At 34.2% G+C, this 27,700-nt stretch overlaps 2 protein-coding genes across 6 annotated transcripts in view; one reads left to right on the forward strand and one right to left on the reverse strand.

The window, feature by feature from the left end:
* Positions 1 to 27,700, forward strand: part of CASK (peripheral plasma membrane protein CASK) — a 326,722-nt gene that overhangs the window by 254,160 nt on the left and 44,862 nt on the right. For all 5 annotated transcript variants that reach the window (XM_090168459.1, XM_090168456.1, XM_090168455.1 and 2 more), the window contains 2 exons: positions 14,322 to 14,399; positions 14,476 to 14,562. In XM_090168459.1, the coding sequence (XP_090024585.1) occupies positions 14,322 to 14,399; positions 14,476 to 14,562 (165 nt within the window). The remainder of the gene's footprint in view (positions 1 to 14,321; positions 14,400 to 14,475; positions 14,563 to 27,700) is intronic.
* On the reverse strand, positions 15,790 to 26,616 carry LOC149951998 (L-xylulose reductase-like). The gene is made up of 6 exons (XM_090168460.1): positions 26,149 to 26,616; positions 20,720 to 20,817; positions 20,445 to 20,599; positions 19,995 to 20,037; positions 17,704 to 17,986; positions 15,790 to 16,034 (listed from the first exon to the last, which is right to left on the reverse strand). The coding sequence occupies exons 1-6, from the start codon at positions 26,186 to 26,188 to the stop codon at positions 15,931 to 15,933; spliced, it is 723 nt and encodes a 240-aa protein (XP_090024586.1). The 5' UTR covers positions 26,189 to 26,616; the 3' UTR covers positions 15,790 to 15,930.

A 27,700-nucleotide genomic window follows, 5' to 3' on the forward strand; every position in this document is an offset into this window, starting at 1 on the left:
CGTCATATCTAATTAAAACAGTGATGCCAGATTACGTAAATTAAATTTTCTTTTTAGGGCTTTAAAATTTCCCTTATTTTTCGAAATCCCTAGAATCAATCATATTAACGGAAAACATGATGTTAGCAGGGCTCCCACCAGGTCCCTAAAATGCCTAAAAGCCCCTACTTTTTTTCGAGGTCCCTAAACCACCATAAAATCGGGATTTGGTCACTAAATCACCCTATTTCTAGTACATTTGGTGAAAAGTACCATCGGCTTAAAATATTTCGTAGAAAAGCGAAAAAAAACCCGATTTAATGTGATAGAATTATTACAAAAAATTTAGTCATTTTTGGGATTGATAAAAGTCTTTTTAGAAATTAAAACTAAGTACTTAATTTTTGTGATAAAACATTTTTTTAATTAAAACTAAGTCAGTTTTAAAAATTTGCTGCTTTTAAAAGTTTAAATAAAGATCTTATTTTTGTTTATTAAAATGGTCCCTATTTGGTTCCTACTTTAAAATATTTGGTTCCTATTTCACCCTATTTCTAGCCAGAAAAATCCCGTATTTCCCTATTTTTTTTTTGGAATTTTGGTGGGAGCCCTGTGCTAGTAAGACTGGGAAAAGTGGTATTTATTTAGAAATAATTCTGCCCTGGTATTGAAACTGTAGCGCCATCTATATTATCAGTACAGAACTAAATACCCTTAAAAGGGTATTAGCATTTATACCGTGGGTATTATCGTTTGATTTTTCTTTTCTTTTTTAAATACCAAAGCAAGATAGCAGGGGTGCCAGCTCAACTTATTTTTACGTAAAATTTCCAATCGATTGAGAATTTTTTTTTTAATAATCAGCTAGGCTAATACCCTTGGCACCACCTTAGGCCTAAGTCATCAAGCGACTTTTAAAGCCATTAATTCAGGTGGCCGGGTTACAATGCGTACGAGGGTGGTGGCAAGCCCTTCAAGCCACGCGAATTAAGGCTTGTGATATTTTTAATTATTAACATCGCTATGAAATCATCGCCACCTCGAATTTCCCTATATTTAGTAGCTTGTAAGGTGGGTGATTCCCTGAAGAAAAACCACGCCCCTCCGCCTTTCTTCCCGTAATCTTTCCCCTTTTTTTGTAAGGGGGCGTTAACTGAGGGGGTTGTCACTTATGAAATCTGGTGTACAAATAGTGAGAAATCGAAATAATCATTTCCGGAAATCTAGAAATACAGGATAAATATTAGAAACCTAGAGAAATCCAAAGAAATATTAGAAGTCTTGAGAAATTTAAAGAAACATTAGAAATCCACAAGAAACATTAGAAATATTTTAGATATTTCTGGAAATCTAGAAATACATCACACATATTAGAAATCTCGAGAAATCTAGAAACACATTAGAAATATTATAAATCTCGAGAAATCTAGAAAAACATTACAAATATTAGAAATCTCGAGAAATCCAAAGAAATATTAGAAATCTAGAGAGATATACGGAAATATTTCCGATATTTCTGGAAATCTCGATAAATCTAAAGAATTATTGCAAATCTCGAGAAATCCAAAGAAATATAAGAAATCTCGAGAAATCCAAAGAAATATTAGAAATCTAGAGAGATGGAAATCTCGAGAAATCCAAAGAATTATTGGAAATCTCGAGAAATCCAAAGAAATATTTGAAATCTAGAGAAATCCAAAGAAATATTAGAAATCTCGAGAAATCCAAAGAAATATTAGAAATCTCGAGAAATCCAAAGAAATATTAGAAATCTCGAGAAATCCAAAGAAATATTAGAAATCTCGAGAAATCCAAAGAAATATAAGAAATCTCGAGAAATCCAAAGAAATATTTGAAATCTAGAGAAATCCAAAGAAATATTAGAAATCTCGAGAGATATACGGAAATATTTCCGATATTTCTGGAAATCTCGAGAAATCCAAAGAATTATTGGAAATCTCGAGAAATCCAAAGAAATATAAGAAATCTCGAGAAATCCAAAGAAATATTAGAAATCTAGAGAGGTATACGGAAATATTTCCTATATTTCTGGAAATCTAGAAATCTCGAGAAATAAACGGAAATATTTTTGATATTACTGGAAATATTTAAGAAATATCTGAAATATTAGGAAATCAGAAATATGGTATACCATTTTTACCCCCTCGGCGTTCAACATGGTAAATTATTTAAGAAGAACCACGCCCCTTTGCCTATCTGCTATGATGGCAATACACCCTGGCGCTCTTGCTAGCTATCTCTCTCCGGGTAGGCGGAGAATATCTTCCGGAAATCATGAAAACGGAGATTACAGTCGCCGTTGCGTATTCTCCATGAACCTAAATGCATTCTTGGTCTATCTAATAAAAGCGAGACGTGTTCTGACGATGTACGATTCAATCCATCGGTGGTCGTGGATGGGAGTTCACTGCGCCAAGGGGAAAGACCTAAAGCGTATAATAAAGAATTTTGGTCCCCCGTCCAGTTGCGAAGAAAATTGACATTTCTCTGATAAATTGGCGAAACTAAAACCAGGCCGCCCTTTCATATTGTTTTTCCGTTCCCGCCAAAGGAAAGGTGAACATTTTTTCTCTCGTTGATATTGTACTGTCGATATGTACTCTATGTATTTCCCGCCATCAAATAACTCGCGGCTCACTTAATATTGAACTGGCGGCACCCCCGCCTTCCACGCCGCTGTCACCTGACGTCGTATACTAATCTTCCGTTATAGAAAGTTTTCTTTGGTTCCTATATTATATTGTCTGATAACTTTAGTTCTACGGCTGGAAAAGAGAGGGCAGTTCATTCGTTTTATGAAAGTTTCTTTCAGTTCGGCCGTTTTTTCACGCCACCTACCGTGTGGTTACTTTTATTTTTTACGTCTTTCTGAAACTGATAAATTGAATCAACTAGATGGGTCTCGAAAATTGTTACCTTTTATCTTTAACCGTGAAAAATGTATTTTTCCCGTTAACCTTGTTCTATATTTAGATTCTGTAGACTCGCCTAACTTTGTCGTGATGATAGAGCAATTTAGCCTATTTTCCTTTGCTCTTTCGCGACTATTTAGGTAGGTTGACGTTCAAATTGTACCTTTTTATATGCACTAGCGGATATATTGTTTTCTTGATATTTAAATTTAGATTTTGTTGATTTTGCTAACTTTGTCGTAGTCATTCAAGACATGTGATAATAGACCAGGTTTGCCACACGTCAGGGAAAAGTCAGGGAATTAAAAAAGGGCCTAAAAAGTCAGGGAATTTTAAGAATTTGTAAAAAGTCAGGGAAAAGTCAGGGAATTTAAAAATGGGCCTAAATAGTCAGGGAATTTTAATAATTTGTAAAAAATCAGGGGAAAGTCAGCAAATTTAAAAATGGGGCTAAAAAGTCAGGGAATTTTAAGAATTTGTAAAAAGTCAGGGGAAAGTCAGCAAATTTAAAAATGGGCCTAAAAAGTCAGGGAATTTTAAGAATTTGTAAAAAGTCAGGGGAAAGTCAGCAAATTTAAAAATGGGCCTAAAAAGACAGGGAATTTTAAGAATTTGTAAAAAGTCAGGGAATTTAAAAATGGGCCTAAAAAGTCAGGGAATTTTAAGAATTTGTAAAAAGTCAGGGGAAAGTCAGCAAATTTAAAAATGGGCTTAAAAAGTCAGGGAATTTTAAGAATTTGTAAAAAGTCAGGGGAAAGTCAGCAAATTTAAAAATGGGCTTAAAAAGTCAGGGAATTTTAAGAATTTGTAAAATTCAATTTTATCTTGACACTTTTTGAAGGTAATTTTACTCTAGATCTATGACAAATTCTATGATTATCATTTATTTCCTTGAAAGTTTGGCTAAATTTCTCAACATAGCAATAACCTTTTTACTGAAATATGAGTCCATTTAAATTAATTAACCTCTGATAAAAGTGAAATATAAAATAAAACTTTTGGCCTTAAAAAGTCAGGGAAAATCTCTAAAAATGGTCAGAGAATTTGAAATCTTAAAATTTTGTGGCAACCCTGTAGACGACTTTTGGATATTTCGCGACATTTTAGATGCACTTACGTTAAAATTTTACCTTTTTTTACACCACTTGCAAATATCTATAAAATGAATAATTTATTTTCTTTTTATTAAATTTATTCTTTGTGAAAAATATCTGCCGAGTAGATTCTGTTGACTCTCTTAACTGCTGTGATAATAGACAATTTAGCCTTCAATTTTTTGAAACAGTTTAGACGGGCTTACGTTCAAATTGTACGTTTTCCAAACTCACTACCAAATATCGATAAAATGAATAATTTATTTTCTTCATAGTAAATTCCAAAATCTTCTTCGTGAAAATGTTATCAGAGTTCTTATCGGTAGATTCAGATTACTCTCCAAACTATTGTGATAAGAGACAAAGTTCAACTATTTTCCTTTGGATCTTTCGCGACAGTTTAGATGGGTTTAAATTTTACCTTTTTTTCACGAGCACTAGAAAATATCGATAAAATGAATAATTTATTTTCTTTATTTTAAATTTAAAGACATTTTTTAGCAAGAAGTCGTCGAGAAATCCCTATATGTAGATTCAGTTGTCTCTGCTAACTTGGGCGTAGTTATTCTACAGGCGCGATAATAGACAAATTTAAACTATTTCCCTTTGTATATTTCGCGTTCATATGCTATGATTTTCAGGTGTAATATCTTTTCTTCGTAGTATTTTCAAATCTGCTTTGTGAATAATTTGTGAGGCTCTGGAGAAGCTTAAAATCCTTAGATAAATATGAAAAATCCACTCCACTATGTTAATGTATTCATTCACTTTGGTTTCCTGAACCCCCACGAGAATTTTCTTACGATTTATAGAAATAAAAACCACAATTTTTGCGGTTGAATTATGTTATAACGGTCTTAAAGGGAGAATGAATTAATTTTAAAAAATCGTTTGAATGTTCATAACTCCCTTTAACTGATGTATAACTGGGTAGTAAGTCACAGGGGCAGGGCGATGTTAGAATTTTGTTTTTAATTTCAGAAGTTCTTGAGATGGCGCCACTAGTACGTTTTCAATACAATTTAGGAACTATTGGCGCCATCTCTCGATTGAAAGAAGCTAAATAATCCGAGTTTTTGCGTACCCCTGTAAAGCAAACTCTGCGTCGAACGAACTGTAAACCGACCTATTTGTTTTAACACCTAATTTAATTAAAACCGAATTTAAAAAAATAAATGTTGAGGGTTCATCATAATATTAAAATATTTGGGCGGTTTTCAATTATTACATCAAGAAATAAAGGATACTAATAACGATAGATAATATTGCTTGTACATTTTGAATTTCAAGAACTAGGTAACTGCCACTAACCAATCTAACTTTACAGTGCTATAAAAGCATTATTTAATACCTATGGTCAGTGACGTATTTAGACTTTTGGTGCCCCCTTAAACCAATGCCTAAAAGTATAACTAGGCACTGATGAGATTTATATCCGTTTTGGTCACCAATCACTTTTAGATCATTATCCTAACCTAATCTAAGATAAGCTTAGAAAAAAGAATAGGCTTAGCTGTGGTTAGAGCTCGGCGTTTGGATGAGAAATATCCAATTTATTGGTTTTTATCCATAGCCGAAAATTATCCGAATAAAAACTTATTTTTTGCAAATTAATTCATTTTATAACCGAGAATTATATACGCAACCAGAAAGCGACATTTTCTCCTCAGAATACATAAAACGTGTTGAATTGGGTGATTCCTGTCTCTCCTCGGAATACATATAACGTGTTCAATTTGGTGATTCCTGTCGCTCATCGGAATACATAAAACGTGTTGAATTTGGTGATTCCTGTGGCTCCTCGGAATACATATAACGTGTTCAATTTGGTGATTCCTGTCGCTCCTCGGAATACATAAAACGGATGGAATTTTGTGATTAATGTAGCTCCTCGGAATACATATAACGTGTTCAATTTGGTGATTCCTGTCGCTCCTCGGAACACATATAACGTGTTGAATTTGGTGATTCCTGTCGCTCCTTGGAATACATAAAACGTGTTGAATTTTATGATTTCTGTAGCTCCTCGGAATACATAAAACGTGTTGAATTTTATGATTTCTATAGCTCCTCGGAATACATAAAACAGATGGAAATTGAGAAATAACATTTTTTCCCGCTTTAAGGATAAACGCTTATTAGATCGGTATATCAAAGATTCAACCTACTGTAAATTCTAGACATATTTCGATTCGTTGGTCAACCAATATCTATCAGACGAGAGTTTCTAGGGTCCTTAGAACATTACTAAATTAATAGTTCAGCAATGAATATAAAGATGACACCACGATCGGCTTATTGACTTTTACAAATGCCGTTGAAGTCCTTTAAACACCGCATTAGACCAACTTTTAAACGCTTATTTAGTTTGTAGTCAAGCATTTCTAGCTATGTAGTTTCTAGGGTCCCAAGAGTACTGTTAAATCAATGGTTCAGCAATTAATATAAAGATGGCGCTACGATCGGCTTATTGACCGTTTTAAATGCCGTTGAAGCCATTTAAACTCTTTACTAGATCCACTTTTAAACGTGTATTCAGTTTAAATTGCTAGAACAGCTGGATGACAATTTCTATGCTCTCTAAAACTTTGCTAAATTAATCGCTTAGCAATTAATATAAGGATTTTCAACCGATATTTAGCCAACGACAGTTTCTAGTGTCCTTAGAACATTACTAAATTAATAGTTCAGCAATTAATATAGAGATGGCACCACGATCGGCTTATTGACCGTTTTAAATGCCGTTGAAGCCATTTAAACTCTTTACTAAAATTACTAGATCCACTTGTAAACGTTTTTTCAGTTTAAATTTCTAGAACAAATTGACGACCGTTATGGTTGACCCCTTAGATAAGGCGTTCTATAAAGGCGTCAAGGTTTTCAAAGCGCAAAAATACCTAGCATCTAGCAACCAGGATCGTGTCCCTATGCTTGCTAAACGTGAGAGTCCCCGAAATGAAGACCCTTTTAAAACTAAATAGGCTATTATTTTTGTCAGCCGCGCTGCACTGGTTTCTTGGTTCGCACGTGCTCATTTCCTTCCGTCTTGGAATGCTCAATTTTTAAATTTTATCTGCTTATGTAATTTAAATCCGGAATGAATCTCAACAGGAATAAAAAGTTTTCGTAGCGTGGTATTTATATTTTTTGGGCATTTTATTTATACGTATCTTCATAAAATTCGGGACTTTCAGGTTTTTAAATGTTTTATCTCGATTTAGCCTGGTATTTATTTTTTTTTGGTAGAATAGATACTACCTAAATATATTACTTTTTTGACGTCTGGATTAACAGTAGTGTATAGCCACGTTCACACTAGACACTTTGGAACCGTTTTTAAACAGTTTCGAAAGCTAAAATTGAACATTTTCGGTGTCAACTGTATTAATAGCCGTACGATAAATACATTCGACACACAAAATTTACAATTTGTACTTTCGAGACCGTTTTAAAACGGTTCCAAAGTGTCTAGTGTGAACGCGGCTTATATGATAACAGCATTGTAAAAGACGGTTCAGTACACTGTCATACCATTTTATTCGTACGTGAAGGTACCACATTAGGCCTAAGTCCTAAAACGACTTTTAATGCCATTAATTCAGGTGGCCGGGTTACAATGCGTAGGAGGGTGCAAGCCCTTCATGCCACGCGAGCCAACAGCTGCCTACACTCACTATTACCGTTAACCTCAACAAGTTTTTATGTAAAGAACAACCGCAAATTATCCAAAAAATATACGAAACAAGACGTACGATGGTCAGAATACACACAATCCTTCTAATGTGTTAAGTTTGTTACAGCTATTCACAGCAACCTGCAACGCCGGTATCGCAACCAAAATATATCCACGGTCACACATATATACATATTTACACTTATTTGTTACTTCTAGTCATACTTTGAAAGCATCGAAGATTCCTTCGATCAGTGTCACTTTTATTTTTTACTTCTGATCACAGTTATTTGTTACTACTAGTCAGCCGTGGAGTGTCACACTTATTTCTTCTAATAACTTATTAGTTACTTCTGATCACACTTATTTGTTACTTCTGGTCATACGCCGAAGACTAGGCCGATCAGTGTCATACTTAATTGTTACTTCTGCTCATACGTTGAAAGCGCGGCCCACTCTGAACGGCCTTGAAAAACGCTAGAGGGAAACGGGCGCGCAGACCTCTATAAAATATAAACACGCGGATTTACAATGTTGGAAATTGCGGGGGTCCGTATACGCTGCCCAAAAAACCTTACTTAGAATTAAATTTAAGGAACGTATTTGCAATTCTAGGTTAAATGTAAACCACAGCTATTCAAAAATATAACTTTCATGAAAATCGGACTTAAATTAAGGAACGTTATGTCGACTTTCAGGCGGAAATATAAAACCACGAACATTGGGGTCCCGTAAATAACCCCGAAAACTATACTTAAATTTAATATTTACTGATATAACCGCAGTTGTAGTTCAACTGAATCCTAACCTATCCAATAATATTTTTTTTAACGTTATCGGACTTAATTTTAAAGAAAATATCTACCACATAAAGGAAATCACCGAAAATTGTAAATTGGGCAAATTCCCAACTTCTTGGGCTCCGATTTGAAAACTTTATGAAAGGATATCAATGGCGTTGCATGTACACTCGAACGAAATATCATTGACTTTTCTAGCCCTAACCGTTGAAGAGGTATGCGCGACACGGCGGCATCGGCATCGGCTACACTGTACGTGATACTAATACACACAAATCCTTAGGATTGTGTGTAAAAACCGGAGAACTCGGGGGAAAACCCGTCTAACCAGTATATTGTATATTGCTAAGTCAGGGAATTTCAAAAATTAGTCTTAATAATCAGGGAAAAGTCAGGGAATTAAAAAAAATAGTCTTAATCATCAGGGAATTTCAAAAATTAGTCTAAAATCATGGAATTTGGAAAATGAGTCTAAAAATCAAGGAAAAGTCGGGGAATTTCAATAATTAGTCTTAACCTCGATAAGTGTTATGGAAAGAGGAAACCGAAGAACTCGAGGGGAAACCCCTTTAACAAATCCGCGTGGATGATTTTGTTCCGAGTTTCCACCTTCTGCCACAAGCACTCCGATACAGGCACGTGCTCTCTCCGTGTAGATTGAGAATACCTCCAGTCAATCGTGAAGACGAAGACTGAAGTTAACCCGTGTACCAGGGCCGGATTAGGGACTAGGCCCACTAGGCACAGGCATATGGGCCCCCACCAACGACCAAAGAATTTTTTTTATGAATAAAAAAACAAAATCAAAAATATCTTATTATCTTCCCTGTTTTATTTGTAGCAGACGTCTCTTAGTTTTTGAAAACAGTTTTAGTTTTAAAAATAACTGATTTACCGTTATTCACTGATTGAAATTGCTCATATTATGTCACCGAAAAAATCGGTAAAAATCCATAGGTCCCCACCAAAATCTTCCTACTTACGACGTTAGTGCCTAGAGCCCCTCCTTTAGAAAATCCGGTACGGCCGTGTACATTCTTTCTTGGTAGTTTGAAATTGATTTCGACCATTTCAATAAACTTCAGACGCCCTAGGCTCTGTTTTATCTCATTTCCAGATATTGAAAAACATTCTGGCGGGTTTTTTTTCAGTGGTCTGAAATTTCATCCGTTCAGTGGCTAAAACAGCGCGGCAGAAAATGTTGAGTCGATGCCGGATGTAATTGTTTCTCTCTTTTTCATTTTAAAAAATCCAAACTTGTGGGGGGAAAAAATCTCTAAAGAACTGTTGATCTTGGTATTTTTACCAATAATTCAAATAACGCGTTTCTGACAAGCGTTCCTTGTTTGTTTTCTTCCGGCGCAAGTCATCTTTCATCTTCGTTACTGTCTGTCAAAATAATATCCGGAAATTCATCATCCACCAAACCCCCCGAGCAACAATGCATCTTCGCCGCATCGCTTTCAAAACGCCCGCTCGCAAACTCTTCCTTTTCACAATTGTATTCCCAATTGACTTTTCGCGAGTTTAGCAAACGCAAGCTGATCTGGATTCGTACACTGTCACACGAATTGTATTGATTTTTTTAAACTATTATAAATCGGAAATTATTCCTATCCTTTGTAATAATATATTATAATATTATTATTATATTATATTGTATTATTATATTATTATTAGATTATATTGTATTATTATATTATTATTAGATTATATTGTATTATTATATTATTATTAGATTATATTGTATTATTATATTATTATTAGATTATATTGTATTATTATATTATTATTAGATTATATTGTATTATTATATTATTATTAGATTATATTGTATTATTATATTATTATTAGATTATATTGTATTATGTTATTATTAGATTATATTGTATTATTATATTATTATTAGATTATATTGTATTATGTTATTATTAGATTATATTGTATTATTATATTATTATTATATTATATTATGTTGTATTATTATACTATAATATTATTATTATATTATATTATGTTGTATTATTATACTATAATATTATTATTATATTATAATATTCTTATTATATTATATTATTATATTATGTTATATTATATTATATTATATTATATATTATTATTATAATATATAATTATTATTATATTATATTATATTATGTTGTATTATTATACTATAATATTATTATATTATTATACTATAATAATATTATTATTATTATTATATAATATTCTTATTATATTATGTTGTATTATTATACTATAATATTATTATATTATTATACTATAATATTATTATTATATAATATTCTTATTATATTATGTTGTATTATTATACTATAATAGTATTATTATATTCTTATTATATTATATTATTATTATACTATATAATTCTTATTATATTATATTATTATTATATTATAATAGTCTTATTATATTATATTATTATTATACTATAATATTATTATAATAAAACAAATTCTACTTTCTTAGGTGCAGTGAATTTTTATCTTTTTATACTGATAATATTATTTTTCGAAATACTTTTTAGAAGAAAAAATATTGCGGAGCAAAATACGTCACATATAGATTTTTTAAAACTATTTCATGGTGAAAATATCGTTCATAAATATGTAAATATATCTAGGTAGTGTAATATTAACATTTTACGTCGTTAGGTGGAGTGATAAACGTGGAAAGATTGACCCGCAACGTGGTGTATGCTTCCGCGATTTGGCGGGAAAATCGCGTCCATTGAAAACTTCCCAGATCTTTCGAAGTTACGCGTTTCGTTTGTACCTCCTGGATGGATATTAATCACGTTAAAGATAAACTTCTTTTCGATCTCAGCGCCTTAGTTTATAATTTCGCCTACTGTGAAACAACATATTTTGTTGGATGTGCTAGCATCGTCCAAAGACAACGGAGATAGTCAAAAGTCCGCGCGTGCGCATTGGCCCGGGGGGAGGGCATCAAAAGGGGGAATGAATTAGGTGACGACGGCGCTCGTGTCACGGAAAGTCTTCTTGGCGGGAAGCAATGGCGGCTTAGTGGAGGCTGGTACGCCGTCGTTAGCGAGCCGCTATTGCAAATGATTTCCATTCATCGGTCTAAAAGGGGTCCTACTTAGCATCGTTTTGAAAAACTCCCCTCAAAGTCGGCTTTACCTTTACACACTCTCTCGTCGACTATGTCGTGAGTTCGAAATACGTCCTTTCTTTCGCTTTCACCCTCCCGCAAGTCTCCTTTCTATGGTCTTCTCCTCCGGTCTACACGTCATTCCGAGCCTCTTCCCGTCCCCCCGCTCCCATCTGCTCCTCAGCTTCCGATGATTGATGTATAGCTCCCTATTCTCTCTTTTTCAAAATGCTCTTCATCTCTGGCTGCGAAGGGAGGAAAAGGCCGGTGGAGGCAGGTTTCTCGCGCCATCTAGCGCCGCGATGAGTAATTATACCATGCAAAGAATTAGGCTGTCTGTCATCTGTCTTTCTTTGGTACGTTGCGCCGTGTTCGAAGAGACCAGTGGCTTCTTTTTTGTCTACTTTTTAGTGGTTTTGTCTTCCTTATCGTTTGCTTAATTCTCATCTCCATCGGGGTGTCTCCCTTCATTGTTTCCCTGACACCCTGAACCCCCGCTTATCGCCCTTTCCCTTCGCGTAGGTGACACAATCGAAATGTCAACCTAACTGGCCCATTTTAGTCGCGTGGGTTGATATTACAGAAATTTCTTTGTGGCGGGGTTTTGCTGTAAAGGAAAAATAATCTAAAATTGTGATGACCTTGTTTTATCGATTTGGTATTTGTTGCGCCGACGTATTGATTTGTCGCGCTTAAGTTCATATTTTGGGTTTCGCGTTATGGGCTTTTCGTGGTGATGTACAATGTACGTAAGATGAAAAGTTTACAGCCAGCTGGAAATTTAAAATTATAATAACCTGCATTGCAACAGGTCAGGGGAACCTTTTTACGCGATACAAGGGGGGCTTAAACCGCTTTATAGAGGCCCTTGACAACTAACTAAATTTAATAACTAAAATGTTTTTGGCGTTTTGCCAGGCTACGTATTTTCTATTCGAAAAAATATGACGGTAAATAGAAAAAATGTAGACGGATAGATTAAATAACATATAAATACAATAAATTAAATTAAATATTGTTTTTTTGCTTCTTTCCAATTAAAAATCATTAAGCACTTTAAAAACAATTTGAATATAATAATAATCAGCTAGGCTAATACCCAAGGCACCACCTTAGGCCTAAGTCATCAAGCGACTTTTAAAGCCATTAATACAGGTGGCCGGGTTACAATACGTAGGAGGGTGGTGGCAAGTCCTTCATGCCACGCGAGCCAACAGCTCCCTACACAAACTATTACCGTTAACCTCAACAAGTTTTTATGGAAGGGGAAACCGAAGAGCTCGAGGGAAAACGCCTTAAACCAGTGGGGAGAGAACTTGCAAACTCAACGCAGAAGGAGAAGTTCCGAGTTTTCACCCAGTGCCATAAGCTGGGATTAAACCCGGTTCCTCTTGCTGCGAGGCGTAAGTGCTAACCACTCCGCCACCCCACATTATAACGGTTGTGATATTTTAAAAACGAAACAAAAATTAGTTATGTCCTTTATATCCCTAAACAAGAACCACAGCAACTTGTTATTATCGTAACGCCAATTACCCTTAACTTTAGCAAAAAAAACAATTTGAATATAACCATTGTGATATTTTAAAAACGAAATAAAAATTAGTTATGTCCTTTATATCTCTAAACAAGAACCACAGCAACTTGTTATTATCGTAACGCCAATTACCCTTAACTTATTTTAAATCTGAGGCTAAAATGCGAAATAGAGTATCCCTTGTAAGTTTCAACCATTTCAAAAATAGATTTAATTCATCGTCGACCAACTAACAAATTATTGTCGTTGACCCATCCGCCATAACTCAAAATGCTCGTTGTTTTAATGAGGATAGAGGCTTAATCTTTTTTCTCTTAATGAGCCATTTAAGGAGTCCATAATCTAATGGCTCGGAAAACTGCGGAGCGTGTCCCAAAGCGTCTCCCGCCTAAATAGCCAGCTCCCAGGATAAATATGGGAAGGACACCCTCCCTAGTGTCGTTAAAGTCACTGTAACTTGGTAACACTTAGGCGTATTGATTTCGTATTAAAATCCGCTGTCTCCGAGAGAATGGCCATAATTGCCATTGTCAGTTGACGTTTGTACCGACAGAGGGGGCTAGCGTTTGTTTTCCCGCTTTACCTTTAACGCCCCGTTACAAAATACCTCTCTAGTGACAATAATTCCCACCAGGAGTCGCTATACGCATTTACGCATTTAGGAGTTAAATTACACGTGGCTCCGTTGCGGATAATGTTTCGTTATAATTTCTTGGCTCGGCCGTATAATATTTAGGTTAACGCAAAAATTCTGAGGTCGCATTCCCCTCAATTTCGGGTATAATTTGTCCAAGCAGTGTCAAAGTTAAGCAAAAATACCCCGAAATGGTCCTGTTTACATCCATTAGTTTCTTTAGGCTAATTGTGTCTAGTAGCTTGGAAGGTTTCTCGAAATACGAAGTCGGGTTACGTAAACAATGTTATAATTTTGTAAAGTGTCGTTAAACTAATAATTGTCTATGATAATTTATCTTTATAAAGTTGTTAATGTTCCAATATTAGAGGGAATATGATTACGGTCGTGATATGGGCAATAATTAAACCCTTATGAATAATTATTGGCGGATAAGCTAACGTATTTATATTCCGTTTCTCCGTTTCGCGCTGATAGGTATTTTAATGACTTTGGCGATCTAATATATTTTCTCTTATTTCTCTTTGGCTGTGTAGCTTTATGATCGTATCAATACAAGGTCCTACTGCCCCATCAAGTGCCCACCCTCTGATGCCTTGGATAGAGCAAAAGAAGTAAGTCTTTGCTTTTAAAATTATTTTATTAATTTTCCTTATAATTTACTAAGATTATAATAATTTTCTAAATCAGGTGTTAGAATGTTTACAAAATTGCTCACCAGATTACGCCAGCGACGTGGAGGAGCTGCGGTCGATATTCACCGATCCTCACTTCAGGGTAAGTCCCGTTTTCGTTGCTTTTACGTTAGGCGCTCCCGCGCTTCCTTTTCCATTGATTAGTTCCGTCGCGTTGTGCTAGATGGCGCCACAGTCTCTATACTCCGCGTTATTTTCCACATACAGTGCTTTTCTTTACGAACCTTGGATTTTCCCATAGTATGGGAACGGGATGAAGCAGTGATGCCAGATCGCGAACATGATATTTCCCTTTCACGGCGTTAAAAATCCCCTTTTCGGACCAACAATTTCCTAGTTTTTAGTTATTTACTTACATAAGCAGGATTGTAGAGAGATGGTTCGATCACTTAGATTTTTTATTTGGCGAAATATTTTTCTACCACGGATGGCGCTAGTGACGTAGCCCCTACAGATATTTTGTGGGCTTTACCTCATTACACTGGAGTACCTACGGAAAGGGAACACTACCAATTTTTCGTGTCGATCGATCTCGGTTCTTTATGATCTCTAAATTAGTTAATTTTCGCTTTGTTATAAATTAATTAACAATTTAATTTTTGTCAAAACTACGGTCAGTGTTATTACTTCTAGTACAAAATTTGTATTTCAGTTCATATAAATATCTGAGAAACTGAAATTTAAGGTTCGCTAATTATAAATATTAAAAAAATAAATTTCCTTAAAATTCACACGTGTAAAAACGAAACAGAAATTTAAGCGATCCCAGTTAGCTTGTAAAATTTAAATTTCCCGCTGTCTCCTTTAAATTAGGCTGCACCTCAGTACTTCTATGCATTGGGGGAACGCCCATAAGTATCTGAAGGGGATACACAGTGTCGGGCGCGCCATCTATTTGCCACTTTTTCTCAAAATCGAACTATATACCCATAATTTATCTCGAATATGGTTTATTTTTTTCCATTTAGTTACCGAAAACTTAAATAAACTACCAAAAAAAATTGCAGGGGTGCTACTCAACCAAATTCGACCACCTTACTAATTTTATTTTTTTAAATTTAATCAAATTTGTCAGATTTTCCGAATTTTTTATAGCTTCGCTTCAAAATCATCCCCACCTTGAATTTCTCTATATTTCGTGAATTTTCGGTTTCATTTCCTTTTTTCGAACTTTCGGTCTAATTTACCTTTTCCCGGAATTTTCGGTCAAGTTTCCCATTTTTGGGGTCTAATTTCTTTATTTTTTCGATTGTCTTCTTTATCTTTTTTTCACTGGGATGAAGATAATTAATAAACATATTATTAATTTTTCGTTTTAATTTATTCGGTAAAGATAAAAATTATACATTTTCGTATTTTAATACAATATAAACTTTAAATTTATTAAAATATAAACAAGTTTTTAAAATATGTAAAAACAGAGTGTGAAATAGCGTGTAGGAAATAGAGCTCAATAACTCAGTAGGCCTCCGTCGACGGGAAGTATGGAGCCGTTAATCATAAATGCATCCTCGCTTAGTAAAAACAACACCACATTAGCCACGTCTTCGGGTTCTGGAAATAGAACGAAACAACGTTTAACATAAACTTGGTAGCATAAGTAACAATACTAGATAAGTATGACAATTGATATTGCACAATTAAGGTTTAGTTAAGCACAGAGCCCCCTAGTGTCTCAATATTACGAAGGCAAAATATATTTATAAATTTATATATTTATAAAATTTATATGTTTATATATAATGTATTTATGAAGAATAACTATATTTTATTGCGAGGAGCAGTTCACTTCCATAATTAAGTTTGCACCCTTGATCAATTAAGCCTGATTAAATCTCGATTAACCTGATTAAATCTCGATTAATATGATTAAATCTCGATTAACATGGTTAAATCTCGATTAGCCTTATTAAATCTCGATTAGCCTGATTAAATCTCGATTAACATGATTAAATCTCGATTAGCCTCATTAAATCTCGATTAACCTGATTAAATCTCGATTAACCTGATTAAATCTCGATTAACCTGTTTAAATCACGGTTAAAAATAAATATATTACAAAAATTAGATTGTGATTAAATCGATTAAATTGCGAATAAAAGATTTGATCGTGATAAAACTGACTAACTTGTAATTAAATCGAGATTAAAAGGTTAAATAGTGGTTAAATCGGATTATAAATTTATCGCGATTAACACAATCTAATACATTTAATCGGATTAAATAAGAATGCACTTCGTATTCATGGTCGAATTTTCACTTAGTTAGCTGATTTTATTTTTTGGGGGGAAGGGGTATACTCAGCTTTGCCAGACGCACGATAATTATCGCACACGTCGATAATTTCGAGCTAACTTTTGGGACTTCCGATATTTTTAATGGCGTCCTATATAGTACGTATTTTTCAATAATTCAGCTTGCACGTACGATAATTTTTAAATTGGCTGAAAAACTGCGACTTTTAAACATAGTTTTCAATACCTCAAAATCCATGTGATATAAAGAAAATTGATTTCTCAAGTTTAACGTCAGTATTTTACACGAAATCAAATAAACTACCAGTTTTCAAGCGTACGATAATTTATTTCGGAAATCGATAAATTGGAAGCAACGCTAAAAATTGTCTCGACGTAGTCCCTAAATATAGATCAATACTTTAATAATACTAATATTCTCTGTTGCGAATCTCAGTCGGAGTTGGCCGAGAGTGTAAAATATGAACACGTCTTCAATTACCAAAATTGATATTGTAAACTAACTATTTTCTGCAGTGTCGGAAAATTTTCTTAAAAAAATTGCCATTAAAACAACAGAAGCAGGGTTCGTACACTACCTGGAAAAGGTCAGGGAATTTGAAAATTATTCCAAAATGTCAGGGACAAGTCGAGGAATTTGAAAATGATCCCAAAAAGTAAGGGCATTTTAAAATGTTTTCAAAAGGTGAGGGAAAACTCAAGGAATTTGAAAATGGTCCCAAAAAGTAAGAGAATTTTAAAATGACCCCAAAAAAATCGGGCAAATAAATATTTTTCAAGATTTTTATCTCAAACCATTCATTTATTCTACAAAAATGGTCAGGGAAATTTGGCTATTTGGTCAGGGAAAACCTGGAAATGTCAGGGAATTTAATTCCGGAAATTTTGTACGAACCCTGAGAAACTGTCATACTTAATATTATTAATGTTACTTATGATGTAAGTTAATATAATTTGAAATAAAATACCAGAATATCGTCCAAGAGGTATGCTATCCTTAAGTTTTTGAATCAGATGTTTCTGGTTTAATAATTTGCTGGCCATGTCTGTGTCCGTGATGCCGGGACTGACTCCGTTGACCCGGATCTTGTAAGGTCCGAGTTCGTAGGCCATCACTTTGGTGAGCTGGTTAAGTCCAGCCTTGGAAGCGCAGTAGGCGGCGAATTTCTTGTAGGCTTTCTGGCCGGCCACGCTCGAGACGTTGATAATGGCGCCACCCGTGCCGCGGTCACACATTCCTTTGGCTACTACCTGAGGCGCGAAGATTAGACTATCAGTTTTATTTTTAAACACGTCGCTACGAGGAAAATACTTTCTCAATTTCATAGAAACCCTTTTTTAAAAAGGTTTTTAAACTTTAATCACTTTCCTGGTCTTGATAGGATATTTTTTACCGTTAATTTTTTTAGGCTGTCTTTAAAATTGATATTATTACTTTTTTTATGATGTTTTATTTTCCGTAAAAGTAATTTTTCTTAGATTAGGAATTTAGAAGACCATTTTTTTCCAGATATTGGTATTGCCTTTAGAAGCGTAATTAGCCTACTTTTCCCCATCTTTGACAAATAAATATAAGAGTATAATTATGGTACATAAGTGTGTCAGTTAGTCGTAAAAGCGATTAAAATTACGTTGATGTTACAAAGATGTATTGTATGCTTTGGTTAATTTGTGTTCCACGAAGAACAACATTCCTATTGACTTAATAACGTCATAAGTATATAAGTAAGCCTCCGAGGGGGAAATAACTCGCTGAAAATGTGTACACCAGATTACATATTTCAAGACATTTCTTAAAAAAATTACAGATTACCAAATATTAGGTCGGATAACTTATTTCGAGTAATCCAAATAATATTATTAGAGATTATTATGAGATTACTAGAGAATACGCGAGATTACTGAAGATTACTAGAGAATACGCGAGATTGCTGAAGATTACTAGAGAATACGCGAGATTGCTGAAGATTACTAGAATACGCGAGATTGCTGAAGATTACTAGAGAATACGCGAGATTACTGAAGATTACTAGAGAATACGTGAGATTATTGAAGATTACTAGAGAATACGCGAGATTACTGAAAATTACTAGAGAATACGCGAGATTGCCGAAGATTACTAGAGAATACGCGAGATTACTGAAGATTACTAGAATACGCGAGATTGCTGAAGATTACTAGAGAATACGCGAGATTATTGAAGATTACTAGAGAATACGTGAGATTACCGAAGATTTCTAGAGAATACGCGAGATAACTGAAGATTACTAGAGAATACTTGAGATTACTGAAGATTACTAGAGAATACGCGAGATAACTGAAGATTACTAGAGAATACGCGAGATTACTGAAGATTACTAGAGAATACGCGAGATTACTGAAGATTACTAGAGAATACGCGAGATAACTGAAGATTTCTAGAGAATACGCGAGATTACTGATATTACGTGAGATTTTATTGTCACGTACCTATTAAACCCCCTATATTTCAATTTCCTTCAAAATATTGGGAATACATGCCACATTTCATTGTTCAAGGGAGAATTGGTTCCACCAAAAGGCAGCGGAATTACGGATATTACTTGAGATTATTTTCGAATTACGGATATTACTTGAGATTATTTAATAATTACGGATATTACTTGAGATTACACAAATTACGTGGGATTACTATTTTATCCTGGGATTACCCGAGGGATTACCTAACGAGTGTACACCAGGTTAGTCAAGTTATTTCCCCCTCGTAAGCCACCCTCATCAAAACGTGTAGAGGGAACTTCTAGAAGATTAAATTGTACACAAATAAGCTACGACTACAAATTCCCTCGTTCGCGTTCACAAGGGGTGGCTTAACCTCTCTATTATTTACTGAAAGTCGAAAGCCATGTGTGGAGTGACGTAGATTGGACGTCATAGCCAAATCGATAAACTCCACTGGCGAGAAAAATACGAAATTTAAAAATAATAATTTATCAGTTCACCTGAAGCACAGATCACTTATTAGGCGAAATGACTTAGTCTAAAGTTCACCAAAAAATGTCTGGTCATTCTAGAAATAGTTCCGAGCCGAAATTTAACACGGGATAAATGATAAATAGGGAACTGGCACACTTATGTGAAGTATATTATATACTTATGGTGAAATAGAGTGGGAATCTGAGTACTTTATATTATACTTCAGTCATTTCTTAATTGTATTTTTATTTATTTTATCCTCTCTGTTGTTGTGCACCACGATAATAAATGAAGGAACACTTACCTGTGATACGTTTATAGCCGCTTTCAAATTGACGGCTAAAGTGCTACGATTAAAACGAAATTGTTAGTTTTAACATATTATTTCCAATAACAGGGCTCCCACCAAGTCCCTAGAATACCCGAAAGACCCTATTTTGGTTTATGGTCCTAAACAACCCTAAAAATAGATATTTGTTCTAGAAAGTACCTTAGTCTTTAGTCTTCTAAAGATAACTCTTTAAAGGGAGTATAAAGACTACTCTTTAAAGGGCCACTATTGGCTGGGAGCACTGAACTTCCTACACAAGTTAGTTTTTGGTACCCCATAACTAATAACTCAGTCAACCTTTGGTAATATTGAGATCAAATAGAGATTTAATTTTATTTAAGAATGGTTCCTATTTTACCCTATTTCTCCTCTAACTATTTTCCAAATTTTAGTGGTAGCCCTGATTGATTTAAGGGTAATTACTTCTCGATGAAATCAGGGTCCATATCGAAGAAAGGCACCCTTTTCCCGATGCCGGCATTGTTCACTAGATAGTCGAAATGTCCTAGTTTGGACACCGCCTCCCGGGTGGCGTTCCAGTCGCTCAAATCCACGCACACGGTTTCCACTTGAGGGAACTACACTCGCGCGAAAACAAAATATCAATTCCTAGAATCAGTGATCGGCAAATTCTTTTAAAATAATATTTAGTCGGTTTGCGTAATAATAAGAAACCGGTTGACCGGGTCGTATTGTACCTTTGCTTTTAATTTGGCCAAGTTCTCGGGAGTTTTTCCAAGCCCCACAACGTTCACGCCTTTATTTATCAAGGCCTCCGTTATTGCCAGACCGATTCCTGTTTAGAAAATATTGAATGCAAATTATAAATACAGTTTGATAATGTTCTTCTTGTAGGTAGACATGTTTTATTCCGACACGATAATATTTAAATGTGGTCTGATTTAAAGCATTTTTATTTAAATCAGCTATTTAATAATTGTATTTACTATCTGAAACATTGCCAATTCATATAAAATTAAATTACAATATAATGTAATTAAAAGGCTACGTTTAATATAATTTTAGTTATCGTTACCAATGCACGGACATAATTAATACATTTTTCATGAAATGTTTAAAAATCAATTAAAATAAAATTGATTTAAATGAAATAAACCGATTTTACTTAAATAGATAAATCGATTTTATTTAAATAAGTAAATTGATTTTACTTATATAAATAAATCAATTTTACTTAAATAAGTCGATTTTATTTAAATAAATAAAATGATTTTACTTAAATAAATAAATTGATTTTACTTATATAAATAAATCGATTTTACTTAAATACGTAAATCGAGTTTACTTAAATACATAAATCGATTTTATTTAAATAAATAAATCGATTTTACTTAAATACATAAATAGATTTTACTTTAATAAATAAATCGGTTTTACTTAAATAAATAAATCGATTTTACTTAAATAAATAAATCGATTTTACTTAAATAAATAAATCGATTTTACTTAAATAAATAAATCGATTTTACTTAAATAGATAAATCGATTTTATTTAAATAAATAAATTGATTTTACTTATATAAATAAATCAATTTTACTTAAATAAGTCGATTTTATTTAAATAAATAAAATGATTTTACTTAAATAAATAAATTGATTTTACTTATATAAATAAATCGATTTTACTTAAATACGTAAATCGAGTTTACTTAAATACATAAATCGATTTTATTTAAATAAATAAATCGATTTTACTTAAATACATAAATAGATTTTACTTTAATAAATAAATCGGTTTTACTTAAATAAATAAATCGATTTTACTTAAATAAATAAATCGATTTTACTTAAATAAATAAATCGATTTTACTTAAATAAATAAATCGATTTTACTTAAATAAATAAATCGATTTTACTTAAAAATAAAAAAAACGATTTAATTTAAAAAAAAAATCAATCAATTAAAAATAATTAAAGAAGTTATCGATAGTGGAATATGGCGATAATCTAGCCTATTTACTATGATAAATATTTAAAAAAATATAAAAATCTTCGGGCACTAATTATTGGAAACGGTAAGCTACAAAGTTTTCCCGTATTCTCGTTATTTTTTGTATGAACACTAATATTAACGTAGAGGGTACACTCACCTCTACAGTGCTTAAAATACTTCTGACAATTGAAACTCAATAGACAATAAATCTTACTAACTTATCAACTGAAATTCTCCAAAGATATTTTACTCGCTAGACGAATATTTTTTCTCTACGTTGGAAATTTAGTTTTGATTGTAAAAACGTTGGTACGTGAACTGAAAAGCCCTTTTGAAGTAAATTTTCCGTTTTTCTTCACATTTGGAATTTTGATGTCGGTGGTATAAATTAAAACAATTAGTTTGGATACTTGATCGTAGTTTTATCAGATGCAAGAATTTGATTTCTCTTTTGATTGAAACAATTTCGAATTTCAATTTAAAAAAATCCCTTTCCATTGTAGGTAATCAAGGTAGATTAAATTAAATGGTACAGGGTTGCCATGGTATCTGGAAAACCTGAGATTCCTGGAAAAGTCGGGGAATTTCAATATGGGTCTAAAAATCAGGGAGTTTTAAAAATTTGTCTAAGAATCGAGGAAATATCCGGGACATTAATTTTGGGTTGAAAACATTTACTATTTAAATACAGGTTTAAAAACAAAAATTTGACACAAGATAAGTCCGGGAAAACCTGGAAAGTCAAGCAATTTGTATGGGAAAATCTGTGGCAACCCAGTAGTACCTAGAGTGAATAGTATTTGAACGAAATCGTAGTTGCTTGAAATCATATAAATTCGTATAAAGTATATCCTTTTTCAAGTGTACCAGAATTTCTTGGGTCACAATCCCATCGTCGTGTACCTTGCTTTATCCAAAATAAGAATATCCAAGTATACTTTATCCATCTCCGAAAATACGAATATCCAAGTATACTTTATCCATCTCCAAAAATACGAATATCCAAATCTACTTTATCCAATATTAGCGCCCAATCTCCAAAATATAGATATCGAAGTCTACTTTATCCAATATTAGCGCCCCATCTCCAAAAATACGAATATCCAAGTCTACCCCTGTAGCATTTTAGAGTCGGGCCGACGTCGGCTAGTGTCTTAAAACAGAAAGGTCGGCCTACTGTCGGGCCACCCCACTCTGAAAGGTCGAAATGTCCTAGTAGAAAAGTAGTCGGCCGACCGTCGATCGACAAGAAAATTCGACTCACTTCCGATGTATGTCCTACTCAGAAAGGACTATGGACCGACTCAGAAAGGACTATGGGCCGACTCAGAAATGACTATGGACCGACTCAGAAAGGACTATGGGCCGACTCAGAAAGGACTATGGGCCGACTCAGAAAGGACTATGGGCCGACTCAGAAATGACTATGGACCGACTCAGAAATGACTATGGACCGACTCAGAAAGGACTATGGGCCGACTCAGAAAGGACTATGGGCCGACTCAGAAAGGACTATGGGCCGACTCAGAAAGGACTATGGGCCGACTCAGAAAGGACTATGGGCCGACTCAGAAAGGACTATGGGCTGACTCAGAGAGGACTATGGGCCGACTCAGAAATGACTATGGGCCGACTCAGAAATGACTATGAGCCGACTTCAAATAGGCATATTTCCGACTCGGAAACGACGTTGTGCCGACGTCAAATTAAATCGCACTTCGGAACTCCCACTTAATACCAATTTCATGCCTTAACAGTAATTTAGCTGAGATTGAATCGATAATAATTTTCAATAAAAATGAGCTATTTATATTAATAGAACTAATCCAAACAATATACAAGTCTGAAAATCTTTTGGCGAAGTACATAGAATTAATAAAGTAGTGATATAGAAAAGAAACATTTTAATTAAGCTTCTAGATTTTAATACGTAAAAACAATTACAATTCAAATACTTTTAACAAATATCATTATCTTTTGATGTTGTAGTCTAATTATATTTTATTTATAAAACACATGACCTTGTAATTGCCAAGGCCTAACAGCTCATGCAAAACATTGTTCACAAAGCTATAATTAATTGATATAGATATTATTTATATTGATATATTATTGAAAAACTTACTTTTTTAGTTTAGATTTAATGTATTTCTCAAGATTCCAATGATTTTCCATTAATTTTGAATAGAAAATTAAGCGCACAAGTCAACAATTACACCTCCCATCTCAAGCGAGTTCGCCAATAAAATTCTATAATGCTGCTAGTCCGGAGATGGCGCTGCGAAAGTATTAACTGGCGCGTGCTTTTGAATTTTTTAAACTATGAAGCGTTTGTGATCGTATCAATAGGCCTATTTATTAATACATTTTAAATTTTTTAATCTATTTAGAGTATAATTAATCAATATAAATAAAAATCAGGAATTAATATTTTGAAATAATATCGTAAATCGCAAACCCCTGTAACACATGAAGTCGGTTTAGAGCAAAGACTATATACGCTTCGCTTACTAGACAGGCGTCTCCATACAAAAAACCTGTTAACACTATCGAAACACGGGAGAAGCCTTTGACCAGCCGTTAGAGGCACCACTAGTAGCACTCTGAAGCGCGAGGAAAATTTTGACCAGCGTCTGCTATCGTATGCAAGTTGAGCCATTGAACACGCCAATCTATTTATATATAGTCTTTGGTTTAGGGTCGGGGTACGGTCGATAAGTCGGTTTATAGCATTGAGTTGGGAATAAATAGAGGTACAACTAAATCTGTCTGGCGCGGGACCAATTTCGTTCCAAAAGGAGACTTTATCAACTTTATCGTTCAACCGTGGGGGCATCTGTCTTTATTGGTGGCAACTATTGCAATTGAATTTTTTCGCGAATCTGATGCGAAATTGAAATCTATGATTTCTCGTAACAAACAAACCTTTGAAGTTGTTTAAAAATAATTTTATTCTGTCAACACGATTCTTTTTAACTCAAGTTACGGTGAGTTAGCTAATAATTATTTATTTTTAGCCATATAACTTTACAAAATATAGATGGCGCTACCGCCTAGTTATAAAGATGAATTTCGTACAGTCTTATCAGATTAGGCCCCGCGTAACCATGGCAACTGGAATCGTAATTTTAATTCTAGCAGTATTATTTCGACACTAAAACCGTAATTTTTTTTGGACTATTTATGGTCGGTATGCCGACCATTATCCAACTTAAAATAGACCTTACATTTAATTATTGGATTCGACATTAACTTTATGAAACCGACCATATTTATTTAGGAAAAGGGGATATTTTAATTATTTTCTGACTATTTGATGATGATGAATTTTTTATTCACTTTTATTTTTTCTTCAAACTTATTTGTATTCGAAAATCTAATAATGAGATCAGTTTTGGGTCGGAAATAAGCATTAATATAAAGTCGGCCCGACGTCGTTTCGGAGTCGGTTCTTAGTTCTATTAATTGGCGGTAAAGAGTCGACGTTTTGCAGTCGGCCGACCATTTTACCCCTACGACATTTCGACCCTCAATCCAAAGGTCGGCCGACTTTAGCGTTTAGTACCTTTTGCCGACGTCGGCCCGACTCTAATTTGCTACAGGGAAGTAACTTCTTATGCAAATTAATTTCTAAAAATTAATTAATCATAATTAGTAAAAATGAACTTCAAGTATAATTATAATTATACAATAAAATACAATTATTTTAAAAATATGAAAAAAATACGTGTGGTCCTTATCAAGTCGGCATATCGACTGTACATTAAAGTCGACTTGCCGACTTTATAAAGTCTCAAAATGGAAATTTGTAATTTTTGGGATAAAAAAATTGAACAATTTGAGTCGGCATACGGTCGTCGACCTGAAAACGACTTTTAGACCCATACCCGACTCTTGACCGACACCCTAATGCTACAGGGGTACTTTATCCAATATTAGCACCCAATCTTCAAAATATAAACATTCAAGTTTACTTTATCCAATATTAGCGCCCAATCTCAAAACTATAAATATTAAATTCTACTTAATCCAATATTAGCGCCCAATCTCCAAAATATAAATGTACAAGTTTACATTCTCCAATAATAGCGCCCCTTCTCCAAAAATATGAATATCCAAGTCTACTTTATCCAATATTAACGACGAAAAATAATGAAAATGTGGGAGACTTACCCCGACTGGCACCCGTGACCAAAGCTCGTTTTCCGCGCATATTTGAAGCGTCTGTTGCGTCTGAAGTAATTGGAGATTCGCGAACTTGGCCTTAAACCGAAAACGAGTAGTTGCGGTACTTTACCCCGACGTGTTGAGCGTCTGGAACTGAAATGAGGCTAGTGCCAGTCGGCCAATCGCCCTATAGACACGTTCACTTTTTTCCCGCTTGGAACCGCGTCGCATTCAAATTTCGCCTAATGTCTTTCAAACTTGTTGCGTGAGAAAAAGCCCGCGGCTATTGGGAAACCTAGATTTCGATTTTATTTTTAAATTAAAGCTTTTCTTCCCTCTCTATTTCTTAAACTTGAAAATATACGAGTCGTTCTGACAGGTCGTTCGCGAGAGGTCGGCGGTCTCGATATCACGCGTGGAACCTTAAATCTATTTTGAACAATGAAGGAAAGGGAAAATTTAGACGCCACTTATCAAGACACTCGCGTATCCACGAAAACTTCATTTCTTCAGGGGCTATTTTTTCTCTTACTATAACGTTTGAATTATGTCTTATTTAAGGAAAGTGGCGTTTTTATAAATTAATTATAAATGTATCGGCGTATTTTTTATGGAATTCTTAGACTACTGTACTTTTAGACGATTAGATTTGTTATACAGGGTGGTTTTGTAGGATTAGTACAAATTTGGTGGGTTGTTCTTTTTTGGGTCAAATTGAGTCCAAAATATCTCACTGGTTTTAAAGGGATTCGTTGGTTTATCCTCAAAACTAACCGCAACAAACATTATTTATATATATATAAATATATAATTAACAAACAAATAAGATACTACAGTCAGTTTGTTGGGTTTTTGGGGGTATTGTCTAAATCAGGAATCCATACCTCTACTTGGAATGCTTATCGGGTATGGTAAGATAACTCTGACGGCTTTGGCCCCGCCTACGAGACCAAAAATGCCCTTTGCGCGCACTCCCCTCCCACGTTGTTGTTTGTTAAGTTAACATAGTGACGTCAAAATAACCGTCGGCCACATCGAGACGAAAATCTGTCGCGATAAGCATTCCAAGTAGAGGTATGGATTCCCGTCTAAATAGTACATAAAGTATAATAATAAAATAATAATAATAATAATCAGCTAGGCTAATACCCAAGGCACCACCTTAGGCCTAAGTCATCAAGCGACTTTTAAAGCCATTAATTCAGGTGGCCGGGTTACAATGCGTAGGAGGGTGGTGGCAAGCCCTTCATACCACGCGAGCCAACAGCTCCCTACACTAACTATTACCGTATTTATGTTATTTACATATTACAATATTAGTGCCATGAGTGAATTGTCCACATAATATTTGAAGAAATGTTTTATGGACATATTGCAATTAGGTGGTTCCTGTTCGCTTGTTCCGGGATTTCGGAGTAGGGTAAGAAGAGTAAGGCTATGACGTCATTTTACTCCGAATCTGTGGTGGCGAATAGTTCGAATCGGAGTAAAAACTTTTTTCCAAAATGGCTACCTGTGGCCTTTTCAGCAGATAAATTCTGTCTAGCAGACGACAAAA

The sequence above is a fragment of the Leiobunum rupestre genome, chromosome 3 (assembly GCF_980474605.1).
Source record: "Leiobunum rupestre chromosome 3, qqLeiRupe1.1.hap1, whole genome shotgun sequence".
In the NCBI taxonomy this organism is placed as follows: Eukaryota; Metazoa; Arthropoda; class Arachnida; order Opiliones; family Sclerosomatidae; genus Leiobunum; species Leiobunum rupestre.

Bases quoted from the DNA above. Each gene is read 5' to 3' on its own strand.
- LOC149951998 (XM_090168460.1), bottom strand. From the start codon at position 26,188: ATGCGCGGAAAACGAGCTTTGGTCACGGGTGCCAGTCGGG. The intron at 20,818-26,148 runs GTAAGTCTCCCA...TTTTCTAAACAG, and splicing joins GGTCACGGGTGCCAGTCGGG to GAATCGGTCTGGCAATAACG. The intron at 16,035-17,703 runs GTATTTTATTTC...TTCTATTTCCAG, and splicing joins ACCTCTTGGACGATATTCTG to AACCCGAAGACGTGGCTAAT.